This window comes from Melanostigma gelatinosum (assembly GCF_949748355.1).
Source record: "Melanostigma gelatinosum genome assembly, chromosome: 7".
NCBI lineage: Eukaryota > Metazoa > Chordata > Actinopteri > Perciformes > Zoarcidae > Melanostigma > Melanostigma gelatinosum.
Window position 1 is genome coordinate 13,877,504 of NC_136640.1, and position 18,143 is coordinate 13,895,646.

Genomic DNA, 18,143 nt, shown 5'->3' on the forward strand with positions numbered 1-18,143 from the left:
AACATAAAGAGATAAAGAGAGGGCTTTGCCGTTAATAACTCTTTTTCATTTGTCTGCAACAATTTTTTTTTATGGACATGACACAAAATTTCCAGAAAATGCCCCTTTAAAGACTATAGCTTAAAAGCCGTGATGGAAAGAACAGAGTTAGTATTTTGTTGTGAGACAAGCATGCAAACGTGCAACCCATGTATGACCCTATCATGCAAAACCCAGAGGTATGCACTCACACAGGACATGTGGTCAGACAGACAACAACAAATAGGACAAACAACATTTCACAAAACGTTTCACAGCGAGGGTGTGAAAGTAATTACAGTAAGTACAGTCGTCTATCTAATACCATGGGGTAAGGCCACAGGGTTTGGGATGTAAAGAAGATAGTAAGGCTCTGATTTCCAAAACATCTCATTAAGAGCTTCTTGTTTTCAGTCTTGATTAGCAGCGGCGATGGAACCGCTGTGGTTCGGGACAAACGTGGTGTAAAGAGGGGCTCAAGGTTCACTGGGAGATAAGAAGTTGAGTTATAGGAAAATTGTTAGGAGACTCGGGATAATCCACACCGTCGCTGCTTCTTTTTCCTCCAAATTCTCTCCATCTTTTAGCTCATGAGTGCCATGGCGCTCTCAGGCTGGCCGCCAAAGAGCCCGGAGAAAAACTCCAGTGCGAGTCGCAGGTGAATGGGCACAAAGACATACGAGGTGTAGACCACCATGCCGATGACGGAGAAGAGGATGGAGTTGAAGATGGACTTTTCCCAGGGCTCCAGGACATAGATGCCGGTGATGAGCAGGTACTGGTAGTACAGCCAGGCCAGGTACTCCCTAAAGTTCTTGAAGTTCATCTTGCAAGCTGGACAGAAGGTAAAGAAAAAACAGTCCATGTGGCTGTGTGTTTATCAATAAGGAGGTGTGAAAGGGAGTTAGGAGCACACCTTTGGCCCTCCAAACCCACAGCAGGCCTCATGGATCTAATATGATTCATGTGCGTGGGACAGAGAAACACCCAAGAAATTAAACCCCGGGGTCCCACATGAATACATAAGTCACTCACACATACAAGTGTTGTTATCACACATGGGACACTTACAAACAGGCCGATACGTTTCTGCTACTGGAGGGTAATGAGCAACGGTTTCCCCATAGAACATGCACTTTAATAACAGAAGGACAAAATAGCATTCCCTTGTTTTAAAGGTCTGTTTGCACGGGTTATGGTGTTTGTAATTAGTATATTCCATATTATAATATATTACAAGTTCAACCTTTTTTCAAATATCTGATTTAAAAATATAAATCTTTTGTTTATTTGAAGCTTTGCATAGCCGCAGGCATAAACAGATCCCGCCACAACTGGGTAGGGGGCGGGGTCAACAGGTGCGCTACATGAACAGGTGTACTCACCTGGAAAAACAGGATAAGTCCCAAATAGCTTTACAGTCTACTCCACAGGATGCACACAAATGAACCTCCTTAACATAAATACCACGGTAAAGCTGAAGTTACAACAAGCAAAACACTTTTTAATTAATAAGTTCGGCCCAGAAAATTGCACAATAACTTAAAAAGTTAAATTCCTGCTATAAATGTATAATGAATAACTATTTTCACAATGTTACGTTTCATCACGATTCCTGTTAATTGACACTCTTTAATAGACGCAGTATTAGAGCGGGTATCTCAGCTACTGAGCGCTCCCTGTAGCTGCATTGTGTAGAACCGAATCCATAGATTGAGACTCACCTAAGCAGCCGACGGCGGATGATCCCCTGGATATCTATACTGGTGGAGGTAATTACTGGAGCCCGCGTCCCGCTGCTGCTCCGCTGCTTTGTGTAAACCAAAAGCTGCCTCACCAGTTTGCCGCTGGCGTATATGTAGCAGGTCATACAGAGTAATGACACCACACCCACTGGGCCTACTCGTGCTTCACGGCTCACCTGGCTCACAGATCATGCAGGTGGAGTGACCGAGGACTATAACGTGCAGGCCGGTGTGTGCGTGTGTGTGTTTACGCAGCTGAAAGAAAAACAGTCCTCGCATCAGAGGCACAGCAGGAGTCGGTGTCTAGGTTGCAGTGCTATGTCAGCTGTTTTCTTGTGCTTCATTTTTTAACTTTCTTCAGTCCGTGTCGCATCCTCGTGCGGATCTGTCTCACCATGCTGCCGCCCGACACTGCGCTGCAGTACCACCTCTGACGTAGCAGCAGCAGCAGGAGCAGCAGGAGGCTGGAAAAACGAGCCGAGACAGCGCAACCCTGGTATGCACTTAAACCGCAGCGATGTTAAGAGTTTATAAACAGCATATACTGCGCAAATACGAGATCGTACACCGAACGTAAAAGACATGCCGACAGTTTAATATTCAGCTGCAGTCTTTGCACAGTTCAGTTACCTTAATAAACGATGCGTAACCGTTCGCCAACAGCCCTGCTGCGTTTACTTTAGGTAAAAACTCAAAAAGAAAAATCAACACGCTATATACTCTGGATCCACTTTCATGATAACAATATTTTGTAGGCTGCAGTGTTTCAATAACGCTCTGTTCTTTTGTCTTCATACATCTAGCCTATGCGTTTCTGCATTTTGGAGACAGGCGCTGAATCTGTAACCGTATTACGCACCAACCACAAATCGACTAACGCGTTTGTCTTATAAAACCACCCAAAGTCTACATGCACACTCAGACACAAAACATGTATATATTTAGGCAAGTATGAAACAATGGCTGAGAAAGTGTTAAATGTGAATAAACTGAACCTTAAACAAGGATAGCCAATAGAAGAAACAACGCACAACTCCAAAAAAAACCGAAAAAGCACTTTAAGTACAACTTGAGAAGTTGTTCCTTTTGTTTTAGGACAATCAGTTCAGGAAATCGTATCTCCTATCTGCTGAAGGTTTGCTGACATGCTCAATTCATGCACTTGACAGCACTTTGTATAATAGCTGTGTAAACATGGGCAGTCTTGGTGCACGGGTTGCGTATGGATACACTGCGATGTTGTCTGAGTCACATGGGACTGGTTCATAACGCCAGAAATGTTGCATGAATAACATTTTCCCCCTTGCAGAGATTTAATAGGCCAACTCTGTTTAGTATACATATTTACATAAACCATCCTGAAGTGCTCCGCTACATGTAGCATTCAAAGCAGAATCAAAGCTCCAGCAGGTCTTCTTACACTGAGAGAAAATGGTTCTGTAATAGTAGAAATTAGGTCAGGGGGGCTTAGAGGCAAAAACATTTGGGTAACAAGGGCTCAGTTTGTGCACCAGCAAAGGTGGTGAGAAAATCAGGTCAACTGGAGGTGGTTCAGAAAAAAAGAAGCAGCCCTACTCTTAGTTGGTGTTGCCCAAAAGCACACAGACAAACACACAGAGCGGATTCACCTCATTCACTTTCCCAAGTAGATCTGATTACCGTTAACAGCAAGCTCAGGTTTGTGAAAAACAAGACTGGGCCGCCGCCGCCTCCTCTTCAAGTTCTAATGTCAGACATGTAACACAGAATAATACAACCTGGGACACACACGTTCCTCCGGTGTCTTCGATCACCTAAGAGCTTCAAATCTGTAGTTCTGAACAGCCATGCCACCAACATGGTGGCATGGCAAACTGCTTCACACAATTTACTCTCCACATTTTGTTCTCAGAGTCCTTGTATTCTGTTAGAACCAAGATATATGGGAAAGTACAATTACTTTTCATAAGACGATTGATATTGCTTATAGAATGCTTTCGTTTCTTTTTCTTACATAAAGTGTATGCAGTGCATTCAATTTGTATATTATGTTCCGTTTAATCCGCACAAGAGCTTGAAATACGAGGCGGTAATGTTACATATCAGACCATTTGAAATATGCACATCATTTGAAAGTTTTGAGCCATTTCTTTACTCATTACCATGAAGCAATGTTACTTGTTCAAAAGCCCCTCATCTGACAGCTTCATTGTGAGGACGTTTCTGGGTGTAAAGTGTCCAAAATATAGAGTGGAATCTAGCACTGATGAAGCTCAGATGGTGTCTGTGAGTACCTTTGGTGTACATTAAAATGTGACAGCTTGCAGTACACAACGGTTTACATACGAGCCATAAACAGGTGAGGACACTTCTTACTCAGAGCAGCCTAGATTCTAATTTGCATCTCGAGCTGCGGCCCATATCAGAGCACAGACGGCACTCTCTCTGGCTGAAAAGGTGGTGACGCTGGGTGAGGATTTTGAATAATGTCCATGGTGGCAATATGATGCCATTTACCAACACAACCTCTTTGGATGCAGTTCTTCTCTGTTAGTGGCCCAAAGCTCCCTCTGGTGGATACACACAGCAGAGAACTTGACAATGAAAATCACTGGTCTCAATTCCATACTACCCAACTCTACACAGGTGTTAAATAAGTAACAAAATAATTATGTATGCATTGATTTCTGAGTGTGCTGTTGATGCAAACTATCTTCTCTCAGTGCACAAAGGAGGAGTTGCTCAAAGCAATGTGGACGGTGGCAAAACAGCAAAAATAAGTATTCAGTCTTAGATTTAGTTTGTTAAGTTTAATTGGAAGCGGCTTTCAAAAATTGCAGGTTATCTGAAGTAACAAATTTCTCTGACAATAAGTTACTGCATAGACTTCATATGTAGTATGGATAAGGGACCCGTCTGTCTTTCAAATCCCCCAAAAAATATATTCATGAAAAGTGTGGATTAGGACAAATATATTTAGATATAGTGAACTAGAAGCACTCAATTTCCACATCACTTCAAAATGTTAAATGACAAACGGAGCACTTTAGAAACACATTGGTTACCAGGTGGCACCGTAATAACCCACCATGTTAACTGTCATTACATTACAGTCTGATGACACATTATTATTCAGTGGTGCACTCAGTCCTCAATCTGCTCTCAGTTCAGTGTGTAATTGTATCACTGTATCATTAGCGGACCTGCATTTGACAGATCAGCTGTCAGTGTCACACAGGAAGGATGGGAACCGGTTACTCCGTCATCATGTCGGCACCCTCTTCTCCTGTTGCATCCGTCAGGCTGAGCTCCTCCAGCATCTCCACCAGGGACACACATGGTGCTCCGTCATCCTCAGTGTCGCTCGCCGCTGGCATCTTGGACGCATCTGAAATTCAAAATCCACCTCTTTTCATTAACTGTCTAATACATCATCTATAATGAACGTGTGTGACATCAGATCTATTGTCATCTTAAGCAGCCACGGAGCCACATCTTAGCTATTTAAGCTGGTGCGATGGAAACAAACATATCAACAGAAAGGCTGACGCGTCAGTCTGCAGCTGCTCACCTCTGTAGATGTTAACATTCTTCCTCAGAGCCTCATCCTCCTCCAGGTCCTCCAGGAAGTCCTGGTATTGTCTGAAGACCGAAAAGCAAGTTACAGGAAAAGCCACATGGCACAACATTACAGGATACTTGGCAGTCACATTTTCCAATTATTCACCAACCTACCAAAACAACATATCTTTCGTCACCACTTAGGTTCCAAATGTTTCTCATTATTTTCTGGGAGAGGGACTTTTTGTGCCCAATTCCTCAGAGACTAAAAAAAACATTTGTTTATTTAGGTATTCTCTAAGGACACAGTGTGCTAAATGAATGCCCTTCATTTTTTGTAAGCGTATTTCATGAGAACTTCTTCAAGCATTCTTCATTTGAGGATATTTTACATTTCTCAACATATCCCTTTAAAAGACCAAAGCCTGCATGATTTGAGTCTACTAACAGGTATTGCCTGTGTAGTTTCATTACTGTTCAGAAACTATTGAAAAACATCATTGACCCACACTGTTGACTGCCATGTTTTACTATTAAACAGACACATGGCACTGTAATTTGAATTGAGTCAATCCAACACCGTTCTGCTGCTGTAGACACTCGAGCACCAAATATGCATTACTCCAAGTCTGAAAATACTAACAATAAATGCACTACTTACTCCTGATAGAGTAACATTTGCTTAAAAAAAACTAGTGTCCAGCTGTAATAAGTAATTTATTTAGCCTTTTAAAAGTAGAATATGACAAGCCTTTAAAGAGGACTAGTTAAAACATCAAATATGCACACCAGACAATGCTTGAATTCATTCACTTCAAGAGGAATCAGAAGCTCGGTATATCTCTCCTACCTCTCATCATCTGTGTCGTTGTCTTCCCGGTCTCTCACCATCTCATGCAGTTTCCAGTTCCTGCGCCTCACCCTCCTGCTGCGGTCGTAGCTCTTCTTGATCAGGACCTGAGAGGGTCCACATTCAGTTTGTACAAATCAAAACCACTCAACAAACTTTTCTCATGCGATGGTATTTTTCCAAGGATGTGATCAAATCTACAGTCAGTATGTTAAATTGCCACTAGAGGACAGTGTTCAACAAGACGACAACAGCTTCTCAAAGGGCTCATGGAAGCCCTGGTATATTCACTGAGGAGTCTCACCACATCAGGAACGTGGTTTGGGTTCATCTTATTCAGGTGTTCATCATTGACGTTGGAATTGGCAAAGTCAAATCTGTAACGGGAGAAGTGAACGCGGCATCAATTGTAACGCTCCAAGCATGTGATCGGTCTTCACCGCCAACCCGACCAACATACTCGTACTCACCCCAGCACCAGGTCTCCGATGTTGAGCAAGTGGCCCAGGAATGTACGGCAGTGATACTGCTGACTGGTGTCCATCTCCGATGTTTTCTGCACCCACACCTCAGCCAGGGTGTGCTGTAACAAGCACACACAAACACAAACAAGGGGGGATATAAATGAAGTTTGAGTCATGAAAACAACATCTTGTTCTTTTCCTCCACTGTGTTCAGACAGCTGCATCGATACTGGTGCAACATTCAGAGCGAAGCGAGAGCAAACAGTGTCCGTACAAACCTCATCTCCTGCACCATCGAAACAAACCTGTCGTCTTGGCCTGAATCCCGCATACAGACTCGGGGATAACGTTATGATTATTGATTTTGCTTCCAAAAAGAAAAGCAATGTTCCTCCATAATGCAATCTGTTCTGCAACAACAACACACACACACACACAAACACCCCCTCACCTTATTGGACCTCACGCCCGCTCCAGCACCCAGCTTCTGGTTCCGGATGATGTCGGTGTCCATAACGATGAACTCCTCCAGCTGCCGCCGGTTAACGAGACTGTTGAAGGGGTTTCGCCAGTATGTGTTCCCATCCACCTCGGCAACTAGTGAGTTGGAGATTATTCATGAGTTCAGCGACAGTTCAGACAGAAAATGTGAGCACGAATGATATAGCACCGTCTCATTTTGTGTGAGTCAATGTTGATGCATTAGATTGCTTTTAAACTTCAAAATTTAAGTTTATCGAAAAAAAAACACATGGGTCATAAAAGTAGCATGAATCTAGTATAGTGTTTCTCTATCTGTACACACAGACAGAATGATGTGTTTCCGTCGATATTACAAGTAAACTGAAGACGACAAACAGCGACGCAAATATTTTTAATACTCGAGTTAATTGCTTACAGCAGCCCAAATCTGCCAAACAGAGCTTTGCCTGGAGGCTGTCTCAGCTATTCAGCCTGCTCAAAAACTTTCTGCAACAGAAATAGCCTGCTCTTTGAAAAGTAATTAAAGCCGTGCGAGTGTCGGAAATCTGCCGCGGAGCTTCTCAGCCTCTCAGAAAATGAATGATTACACAGAGGAGGCACGGCGTCGCTAGTTGTCAGCATTGTTGTATTGATTACGAATCCCTCAAAATGATCTCACTCGGCTATGACGGCATGCACAAAATATCTTTGGATTTGTGTCTCGAGTTAGATGGCTGTGATGGACATGTGGTCAGCAGACAGGCATCGAGGCAGTGATTTAGGGAGGGGGGGGGGGGTATCGAGGTAAAAGCCGACGGGTTTCTGAGCTCATTGAACTGCAGCAGGGCCCGTCAGGCGGCCCCACACGGTTCTGGTTCTGGTTCTCTCATGCGGAGATCCGACTGCTGGTTGAAGTCGAACAAAGATATTCAGTTCGCAATGATAGAAAAGAGAGAAAAGATTTTTCAGTGACAAATACCTTAAACAATGAATCAATCTTGAATAACTTTCTGTTAATCTACGGACTTGTTTCAGCACCAGTCTTGTTAATGTTTTTGATTTTATTTGCAATAAGCAAACAACGAGATGACGGTTTCTAAGCATGTCTACTCTCCCGTGTGTGCAAATTGAAAACGAGCTAAATCTGGGGCTAAATTCCTCATCAGAGAGCACGGAAACCGTGGGAACTTCTGATGTCCGTGCATAGAGCTCACATTACTGAAGAAGTGAGTGTAGGAATTCAAACTACAACTCAGCCGACAACAACCACACTCAGACTGCAGCTGCATGAATATTTAGTCAGTCGGACCCGTGAAGAGACGCTGCTCCAGCAGTAGAAACACTCACTCTGCAGGGTGTTGGGATCGATGAGGTGGATGGTGCTGGTGACCCGGGCGCACACGCAGACTTGACCCATGTTCCCCAGGCTCTGCGCCAGCCGCGGTGAAAGGCACACTACGTTGTCCTGACGAGACAAAACCAGACAACCCGAGTCAAACTGAGGTCGACTGGAAAGTAAAAAGCACTTGGGACTCGTGCTTCAGTAGTTAAGAAGCGTCTCTGTCTGAGACTTGGAATCAAGTCCAAGTTTAAACACAATGATCCAATTGGGCGGCAAAACGAGCAAATCTCTTTTCTAATTTCTGTTTTCATTTGCTGAAAATGTTCCGCATGAAAAGTCAAAAACAAACGTAACATGAAAGATTCCTGGACAGCCTCAGGTTTCCATCTGCAGATCATGAAGCAGCTTTCTAACACAACATGAACTGACAAAGTGAAGATGTGACGTGTTGAGAAATAAGACAGCTCTGGCTCGTCCGTGGTGATGAGAGTAAAGCACTTTGCTGTGTACCTTGCAGACAGGTACGATCTCCATGGAGTAGGTGCTCTTATAGTTGAACGTGTTTGAATGGATGTCGTGAGAGATGAGGCGCAGGGATGTCTTTGACCTTTACAACAGGAGAGAAAGTGTTGATTATTAAATTATTAGTATTATTAGTGTTACTACCAGACGTCATTCAGAGACAGCAGAGTTCACATTGTCACAGTTGGATAAATGACAACAACGGGGCATGAATGTAAGAGAAGATGTTCCGCACACATTGAATAGGTTTGTGTATTGTGCAGTCTAACTCACCTTATGTGACCGAGTTCATAAAAACATTTAACGAACACAGTGAAGCACACAGATAAAATAAACTGTTTTCTAACAGAGCTTCTTTATTTGGACATTTATTCCCTTCAACCAACATTTTGATAAACACCTACTAGCTAGTTGTTTTTCTGTGACGTTGTCACATTTGCTCATAAATGTCTGGATTGTTGGGTGAAGACTGAAAGCAGGCAGTCAGAATCATTTTGAATGCTCTTGTGATTAGCATTTAAATAAAGGGGGAACGATGGTCCAATACGGAGACTCACAAAGACAAATATTTTCATAGGCAGAGATTTCTAACCTGCAGGGCACGGTGCACTGGAGGAAGTCCACCATCTTCTGAGCGTGCTGCCTGGTGCTATAGTAGAAATCAATCCCATCTGAGAGCGGAGAGAAACACCATCAAACACCTCCACCACGGAATTCAGCACAGGCGCGCCTCACAGGTCATTCCCATTGAGAAAACACGCACGCACGCACGCACGCGCACACGCACACGCACACACACACACACACACACACACACACACACACACGAGAAAATATGCCAGCCACATGTTGAAACCTTCATAAAGCTTTTAAAGTCCTACCGAGATGTGAAGATGAAAAACCCCACTTCACAATTTGGTCCAAGAGCACAGAGAGCTGCTGCTGAGCCTTCACTCAATGCACATGTGTGTGTGATAGCATCTCTAAATAGGGTACAATTTTTTTACATTGTAGGAATCTGGTATGGCATGCCTGCTCTGATTACAGCGCGCTGATTAGATGCACAACACATGTCTTCCTCTGGGCTCCCACCAGGACAGCTGTATGGACTGATTGGCACCAGAGATATGCATGCACGGCTTGCTGTCTGGTACGATTAATTAACATTCATCACGTTATGCTCTGCTCAGTTCTACTTCACATTATTTACACCGGTGAAGAATGAGACAAGTCTCCCACTTCTCAGTGTAATTTGGTTGGAGACCCTAAGGAATATAAAAAGCCCTCCCTTTAATGATATGTATACTAACATACATGAACAAATGAAAAGTATACAATCATATGTCATTGACCCACCATTGACTTCTTTGATGTTGAGGGCATTCTTGTGGAGTTTGTGCTTGAGGATCAGCTGCTCTAGATAGTAGAATGTCTTTTTATGAACAGTCTGTAAAAATAAATAGATTCTTCAGCACCATCATACATCCGCCACTTTTGACCTTTCAGAAATACACTCAAGTTAAGAACTTTAGCGGTATTGATATTTTTAATTCCACTAAAAAGTACAGTTGTTAAGACAGTTGTTAAGTGGCAAAGCACTGCTGGTAAACATGTGAGAACAAGTAGGCCGTTCAGCATTTTTGTTTGCTGCCGATTCCTAAAAGCTTTTCCGTGAAGGGACTTTGGCTTTTACTGTGAAGTATCTGCTGAATGGGTCACGTTATATCACCAGCGGGAGTATCTTAGCAAGCTTATTTTAACGTAGCAAAGGAGGATGAAGGTTTAAACCTATAACTGAACAGAATTTGCCTGTTTCTGAGCAATCATCTCATAAGTACACAGACTCTGTAGCACTGCAGCTACGCTAAGTCTACCTCCACACATCAGTGATGAAAGATAAAGTACAACCCAAGGATTTAATGTTGAAATTCCTGTAAATAAACAAGGTTTTTTCTTTACATAAAACCGACAGAGCTTCAGATTTTAACATGTAATTGACAAATTAACACAAAATAACAGGATTGCGAAAATAATGTGAGTACAGTGAATGAGAGGAACCAAAATAAACACATTGTTATGGGAGTAAAATACAGGATCACCATTAAAGGGTGCAGAAGCAGATGCATGCATGTTTCCAACCCGAAGCATGGGAGATATATAAGATATGTCATTAAACCAGACTCCTACCTTCTGCCTAACTTGAACCACAGCCTTCCAGAAGTCCTTGGCTTCCACACGGTGGCAGTCGTCACACATCTGGTACTGGATGACAAACTCGACCACAAACACCTGCTGTAGGATAGCGCCATTCATCACCTGAAGAGGTAAAGAAAGCAAAAAGTCACATCTTCTCCAACTGTTTGTCAAACTGTGACAAAAACTCTGCACATACAGTCATTTCAGAGCCATTTAGAGACAGCTGACCAGTGGGAGACAGCATCATACAGACCCTACAACAGCACAAACAATAGAGTTGGCATTGAAAGGCACAGGACTCAGGTTCTCACTAAAGGTCAACGAGATGAGATGGCAGCCACTGGCAAAGCTCACTCCTCTCAAACACACAGACATCCTTCAGTCTAAAACAGACAACTCACAGAAATTAAGAACACACTACATTCAAACATAAACTGCGCTTGTTGCCTCTTTCAGGTCAGTTTTAATCCGTTAGTTTGAATGTCTCTCTCCCACACAGTCTTCTTACCTCTTTCTGGATGGTCACTTTCAGCTTAATCCTTTTGGAGTGGGGCTCTGTCCACAGGAAGCCAGCGTCAATGAGACGCACCTGTGAGGAGAGAGTTGAATCCATGAAGTACACGAGCGCGACACATTATAATAATGCAATCCATGATAAAAGAATACTAGAAACATGAAGTTTACAATGTTTATTTTTGTAGTTTGAACTGCTGAGGCCATAATTTCTCATATTTTATAAGGCAGCATTATATTTTAAGAGGCTATGATAAAATGAGTCAATGGCATGTGTGTAAGCTAAATTTAATTATATTAATACATGATAAGTAAGCTCAGTAACAAGACGGTGCTGAAAGCATCAAGATAGAAAAATAAGGGACAGGACAGGTTACACACTTGACTATTTACCTGCAATGTTCATTTTTGTGAGTGAAAATATGCTAGTGTGTTTGTGAAGTTTCGTGAGGATCACACTTACTTTGGTCATAGAGCTCTTAATTTTTTTCAGGCAAAGAGCCAGCAGCTCCCTGGATTCCAGAGCACATTTCATCCAGGTGGCTGGAGGCTGCAAGTACCTGCATGAACGAGGAAGGTGTTCAACTTCCCCAACAAAATTTCTCAAACATTTTTTTTTTTTTTTACTTGTAAATGTTTTCTATACAGGGACACAATGATTTAATCTTTGTATCACGTAAAGAAAAAGCATGATTGATTTCTGCTTGTTGTTGAAGCAAACAAACCTCTCACACTGCTTGCAGAAGTTCACTGTGACTTGCTTGGGGATCCCCTCTGAGATATCCACCTGAGTACGCAGGCAGGCCACACACATGTTGGCTGGGTTGGGAGGAATGGGGACGCCACAGGTACAACACAGGCTGGGGGGGGGGGGGGGGGGGGGGGGAGAGAGAGACAACATTGGAAAAAATCAGTGACATTTTACATACATGTACTATACATTACTGCTGACTATTTCTCTAAGCATAACTTAGTTTATTGTACTATCAGTTATTGACTTCTGTTCACTTTAACATGCTATGCTAGTTAACAGTCAGACATTTTAACTGTACATGAGATCATGAATCATAGAAATGCCCATTTAGATTTCTATGTTTTTGTCAAAACTACATAAACATCAACATGAGGTTACTCTAAACAGCAGCGTGAACAAAGCTTCTGACAAAACTCTGGAAACGTTGGCTTAATTTTGACTTTCAATGAAAAGATAACATGCTTTGTGAATACAGCTAAAGGTTTTGGTCTTTATAGCTTGTTAATGCACTAGCGTGCAGCGACTGTTCGTCGTTTACCAATAATCAGTAATTTCAACAGTAACACAGAGGGTATATGTGTAATCTTGAAAAACAAAAATTACTGTTTACTATAATAAATTACCAATTCTCCAGTCTAGTTCAGCACAAAATAAGAATTGATTGTTATTTACACACTTGCAGACTTAACGTGAACAGAGCAATGTTAAAAGTTACAGATGTGTTTCCTTCTATGACATGTCAACATGTCATACTTGAGGCAGGTTTATGCCAGGACTCAGACAATAAAAAGCATTCGAGGATATTAATACTATTTGTTCGCTTACATATTCCCCTGGATGCTTGTGGTAGGAGCTTGAATGTACTCCATCGTCAACTTGACAGGTCAGTGTATGTCAGCGGATCTTTATGAACTCTGAGGACAAAAACGTGACAGATTTAACTGCCACAGCTTTGGCAGAACACGCCTGCTAGAGAACAGCCAACGCTAACTTAACTGGTAGCAAGCACAGAGTATCAACTACTGACATTATTTTAACAGCAAGAAAATAACACAATATAAAGGTTTTCTTGTTCACATTCAGACACAAGTAAACAGTTAAATAAAGACTGCTAGATAATTAAAAGAGGGCAGTACAGGCTATGTTTGCTAGCTGATGGTCTGCGTTCAGTATCAGACAGTTAGCATTAAAGGCTAAAATGCTAGTTTTTACGAGTGATTTTGAAAGATATTCGTGAATAAACAAGCACACAATGTCAACTAAAAGTATTCGACAACTACAACTGGCACAAGCGAGTGATGACGCAACTTACTGGCGTTATTTCGACGTGAAATAACAGCACACTTGAAAGTAAAGTCGTCCACGTTTTCCCCACCGAGGACCAAGGAAGGAGCGGTGACGTAATGCAATACGCAAGGACCCCGGGCCTGTCTTTGCTTGCCTGAATAAAATTCCTTCAAAAACATTTTCAAAAGTTAATAAAAGTCTAAACAAAACATATTTAGCAATGAATTATTGAATCAATGAATCCACAGTACCGAACAACAGTATAAATACAGCTGTTGAAAATCCAACACAAGAATAAAAGGTAAGCTTTGACACAAGGCTTCCATAACCTATTGTACTAATTATAAAAGAAAAGAAAAAAGAAGAAATGTAACGATGTTATATCTTATTTAGAGAAACAAATCTTTCCCTGTTGAAACATAATAAGGATTAAAAAATGTATGAAGCTAAATACTGTATATAATTTAAGACTACTGTGTATAGTCCAGGCTAGCAAAGTGAAAACTACTTAAATATTTTCGAGAAATTTATACAATATTACACCATTTAACCTTAACTTGGACATCAAAAAAGAAACAGAAAAATGGAATGTAAGATTCCACGTACTATATTTTCAAGTAAACACACTGACGTATTTGCAAATCATTTCAACAACAATATCATAGTAAGGAGAGTCTAACATTTATTTGACTGAATTAATGATATATATTTTTAGGGCATTTTGTTTGACTTAAGAGGGTTACTGTCCACAGCATTTGATCACATTTTGTGACCCCTCACAATTCAGAACACAGATCTGATGACCTATACATTCATAAACAAAACCTGAATTTAATTTTTTTCCCCCCTAAACCATGAAATATCCAATCTCAAACAGTCTCCATATTGTGGCGCAATCTCTTCATTGGAACAAATATTTGATCACAGTGAGGACCAAAGCCGAGGGGCCCTGATGGCAAAGGCACGGTCACCTTTAGTTTTCAGCCTTGACTTTGAAACAGCCAGAAATGCCTCACCTGAGGATCTCAGGCTGCGAGCTGGCTCATAGGGGGTCAAAATTTCCTCTTTTGGGGCCAAAGACATATGTCCTTTAAAAGTGATCAGTAAAATCTTAAAATCTATTCTAAAACGAACAGGGAGCCATGGAGAGAAGCCAGGGTTGGGGGGATGTGACATACTACTTCAAACAGTGAACATTTCTCAATCATCATGCATTCTTGGTATATATAATCCCCGAAGTATTCCTCCTAATTCATTAAAACTCCTCTTCTGTGTTAGGAGAAGCATGTTTTTTTTTTTAAGTGTGTCATAGGGCAAACATTAGCTGCTGGACCCTATTAATCCCTTCCCCTCATAACAGATAATGTACTCTGATGGTGGTATATTACATAAAACCAGTTGCTGTGTGATGTTTCGATTACACACAAAATATTTTGGATTATGCACAAAACTATCTGAAATAATTAGGAATTGAAGACTTTTAATGACACAAGGACTCTCCTCAAAGATCACTTTAAGGCCCTTGTCATGTTAGTCAATATCGAGCTTTAACTGAGCTTATATTCAATATGCAAAAGGAAATTGGCAAAACAAGGCCCCTGTGTTAGAATGAATCAATCCTTCGTTTGTGAGCGCACCTGCATGGCAGCTCTCTGGATGCATTCAAGACTATCGGAAATATCTAAACCTAAAACGCACATTAACGATCATGAATAAGCAGGCCGAGGAACAGTGCAAGGGAACGTAGGAACTTAACAGCTACACTACTGAGGTGTGTGAGTATTAATGGACAATATGCATAAAGGCCATATTGAAAATTAAATGGTGAAATGTTGTCGTCTTTTCATGGACATTTTATTTAAATACTGCTTTATGCAATTTTGGTTAAAAAAAAAGGTGCTATTTTAGAACTACCTGAAAACTAACTGAACTGAATTCAGTTTGGGGATTTAGATGATTTCAGTTCAAGACCTATGGGGCAGTATTTTTGTGAATGTTTTGATTAAATTAAACCACATATGCTGGAACTCTGTTTTCACTTCTTCAACTGTTGTGTTGGTGGGAAGGGCTCAACATTGTAATTTATTAAATATCAGTGAAATGATATGTTGATTGTATGCTCTCAATATGTTATCATTCAACACGTTTTCCAATTTCCAATTCCAAGCAATTCCAATTTTTATTTGGATTTTTATTTGGATTTTTAATGTTGTTCTAATGTCTCTATAATTCAAGCACTTTGTTTGTGCTCTGCAAAAAAAGTTGCCATGATTTACACATTTCTGTACTCAAATACATTACTATGTGCAAGATATAATTCAAAGTTTTAGGAAGAATTTGGACCAATGTTATGTGGAGCAGTGGAACTCACTCATACTATGGGTGATAATGTGTACTATACTACCCAGCCTTATTTGTGGGTACTTTGTGAAGTTTTAAAAGCCAAACTGACAGAATTGATCAAAAGCGATTACCCACACTGGCTCCTCTGGATCTCTGACTCGTTTGAGGGACATTACGAGCTGCACCTGAAGGCAGCACCCTTCTTCAGTCAGTCAGCAGCAAAGAGTCGCAGCCAGTGTGGCAGCTGGGAATGTTGGGGGCTTCAACGCGGACCGCTATTTTCAGGACTGGGAACAAGTAGCGGGGCTGACCTGGAAGAGACTCTGCCCACGGCTCTCATCTAGACAGACACACACTTTGCAATCAAAAACAGTCGACCTGTGATTTGTGTTCCCAGCGGGGGTGGGGGGGTGGGGGGGGTTTGAAGTCGGTGGTCTGCATCAGATGGTCCACGGACAGCCGGTGGGGGCTCACTGCGGGGCTGCGTGCTAGAGGGGAACCAGCAGCCGGAGCATCGGGTTTGTTTTCCCGGTCTGAGTGCGTACGCGTACACCGTGCCTCCTCCTTTAAGTGCCATTCGGTCAGTCGGTGTGATTCGTGTCCCGGGTGTGAAACGCTCGGTTTAAATGTTTCACCGCCACCAAACCACTCACACCAACGACGATGGACTGAAATCTGCGGCGGTGGCGAGCGACACACAACCTGCCGCGATTTCCTGCATGTAAATAAATGATAGAGGATACGATGACCCTGCTGTCTCTGTTAGGTCGGATCATGCGTTATTTTCTGCTCAGACCGGAGACCTTGTTCCTGCTGTGCATCAGCCTGGCTCTGTGGAGTTACTTCTTCCACACGGACGAAGTGAAGACCATCGTCAAGTCCAGCCGAGATGCGGTCAAGATGGTCAAGGGGAAAGTGGCGGAGATGATGCAGAACGAGCGGTTCGGCGGGCTGGACGTCCTGGACGCGGAGTTCTCCAAGACTTGGGAGTTCAAGAGCAACAGCGTGGCCGTGTACTCCATCCAAGGCCGGCGAGACCACATGGAGGACAGGTTCGAGGTGCTCACCGACGTGGTCAACAAGAGTCACCCGTCTATATTTGGGATTTTTGATGGCCACGGAGGAGAGGTGAGTACAAAGAGGAAAACGAAAGGCAAAATGTCTTTGTCTGTCTGTGTCTCCTCCAGTCCACGTTGCTCTGTCGCTCCAACAAAATACATGTGTGTGTGTGTGGGTACCCAAGGGCCCCAAAGTGAGCTGTAGGGGCACCAAAGTGTCTGGGCTAAGATGCCTTAAGTGATCTCCAAGTGTGTAGGCTATTTATCAGTGTTTTGTATTTATCCAAGCTGGTCTGGTTCACTGTCGACAATGTATTAAATCCACAAGTGGAGCAAGCCCAAAACTGTTAAGATGAAAGTATGCTGAGGACATCAACTTATTTTAGACCATTATATTGATAAATAGCTAAATCAAATGTTGAAAATGACATAGATGCCCATCACAGGTGATCACATTTGAATTACACCATGCTTTTTTTGACCAGCTGCCACAATTTTAACTCTTCAGAGGGAAAAGTTGTGTCAGCTGATGAATGAGTGATCTGATGACTGATTTATTACATTCGATGAATCAGTTGATTCATTATTGTAAGATTAATGTGAGAAGTTGTGATCAAGTTGCAGGGCCGAAAGAAAAAAAGCAAACATGAGCTGCGGGGCCCCTGTTACAGCAAACATGAGCTGCGGGGCCCCTGTTACAGTAAGTGTACATTTTCCTCTGCTGGACCTGGCACCAGATTTGCTGTGTGGTTCTTTTATCAAGCAATGAATTCATGAATATGCAACATAAGCACAAAACTGAGATAATGAAGGTCTTCATTTTGGCACAAAGACTCTTTTTATAAGACGGGGCCTCAAAGTTGAGTGTTAATTAAAGCAGCAGCCACTTTAATTAAGTCCCCAGTTGATATTGTGTGTTAGTCGTTAGTGCATAATATATAAGTTTTCAGTTGATTTAAGCAATTGGCAACGCAGCCTTAGGCATTTGTGGACAATTGGAGCCGGGGCCCATCCTCAACTAGGATCCCATAATTCCTTGCTTACAGCCC

General features: G+C 42.2%; 3 protein-coding genes across 3 annotated transcripts in view; 1 reads left to right on the plus strand and 2 right to left on the minus strand.

Annotated features, from left to right (window-relative positions):
* Positions 1–601: 601 nt before the first annotated feature.
* Positions 602–856, minus strand: sptssb (serine palmitoyltransferase, small subunit B; the record flags this gene model as incomplete). The annotated part of the gene is made up of 1 exon (XM_079271233.1): positions 602–856. Exon 1 carries the CDS (start codon positions 842–844, stop codon positions 602–604), a length of 243 nt encoding a protein of 80 aa, XP_079127359.1. The 5' UTR covers positions 845–856.
* A 3,682-nt stretch (positions 857–4,538) lies between these two features.
* On the minus strand, positions 4,539–14,014 carry nmd3 (NMD3 ribosome export adaptor). The gene is made up of 17 exons (XM_079272707.1): positions 13,945–14,014; positions 13,719–13,860; positions 13,232–13,320; positions 12,378–12,512; positions 12,116–12,212; positions 11,648–11,728; positions 11,131–11,259; positions 10,300–10,390; positions 9,536–9,614; positions 8,932–9,028; positions 8,427–8,544; positions 7,069–7,214; positions 6,624–6,736; positions 6,458–6,530; positions 6,154–6,260; positions 5,314–5,384; positions 4,539–5,130 (listed from the first exon to the last, which is right to left on the minus strand). Exons 3-17 carry the CDS (start codon positions 13,273–13,275, stop codon positions 4,997–4,999), a joined length of 1,515 nt encoding a protein of 504 aa, XP_079128833.1. The 5' UTR covers positions 13,276–13,320; positions 13,719–13,860; positions 13,945–14,014; the 3' UTR covers positions 4,539–4,996.
* A 2,465-nt stretch (positions 14,015–16,479) lies between these two features.
* The window catches only part of ppm1lb (protein phosphatase, Mg2+/Mn2+ dependent, 1Lb), a 37,845-nt gene continuing 36,181 nt past the window's right edge, over positions 16,480–18,143 (plus strand). The window contains exon 1 of the mRNA XM_079272246.1: positions 16,480–17,164. Coding sequence (XP_079128372.1) covers positions 16,766–17,164 — 399 coding nt within the window. The 5' untranslated portion in view covers positions 16,480–16,765. The remainder of the gene's footprint in view (positions 17,165–18,143) is intronic.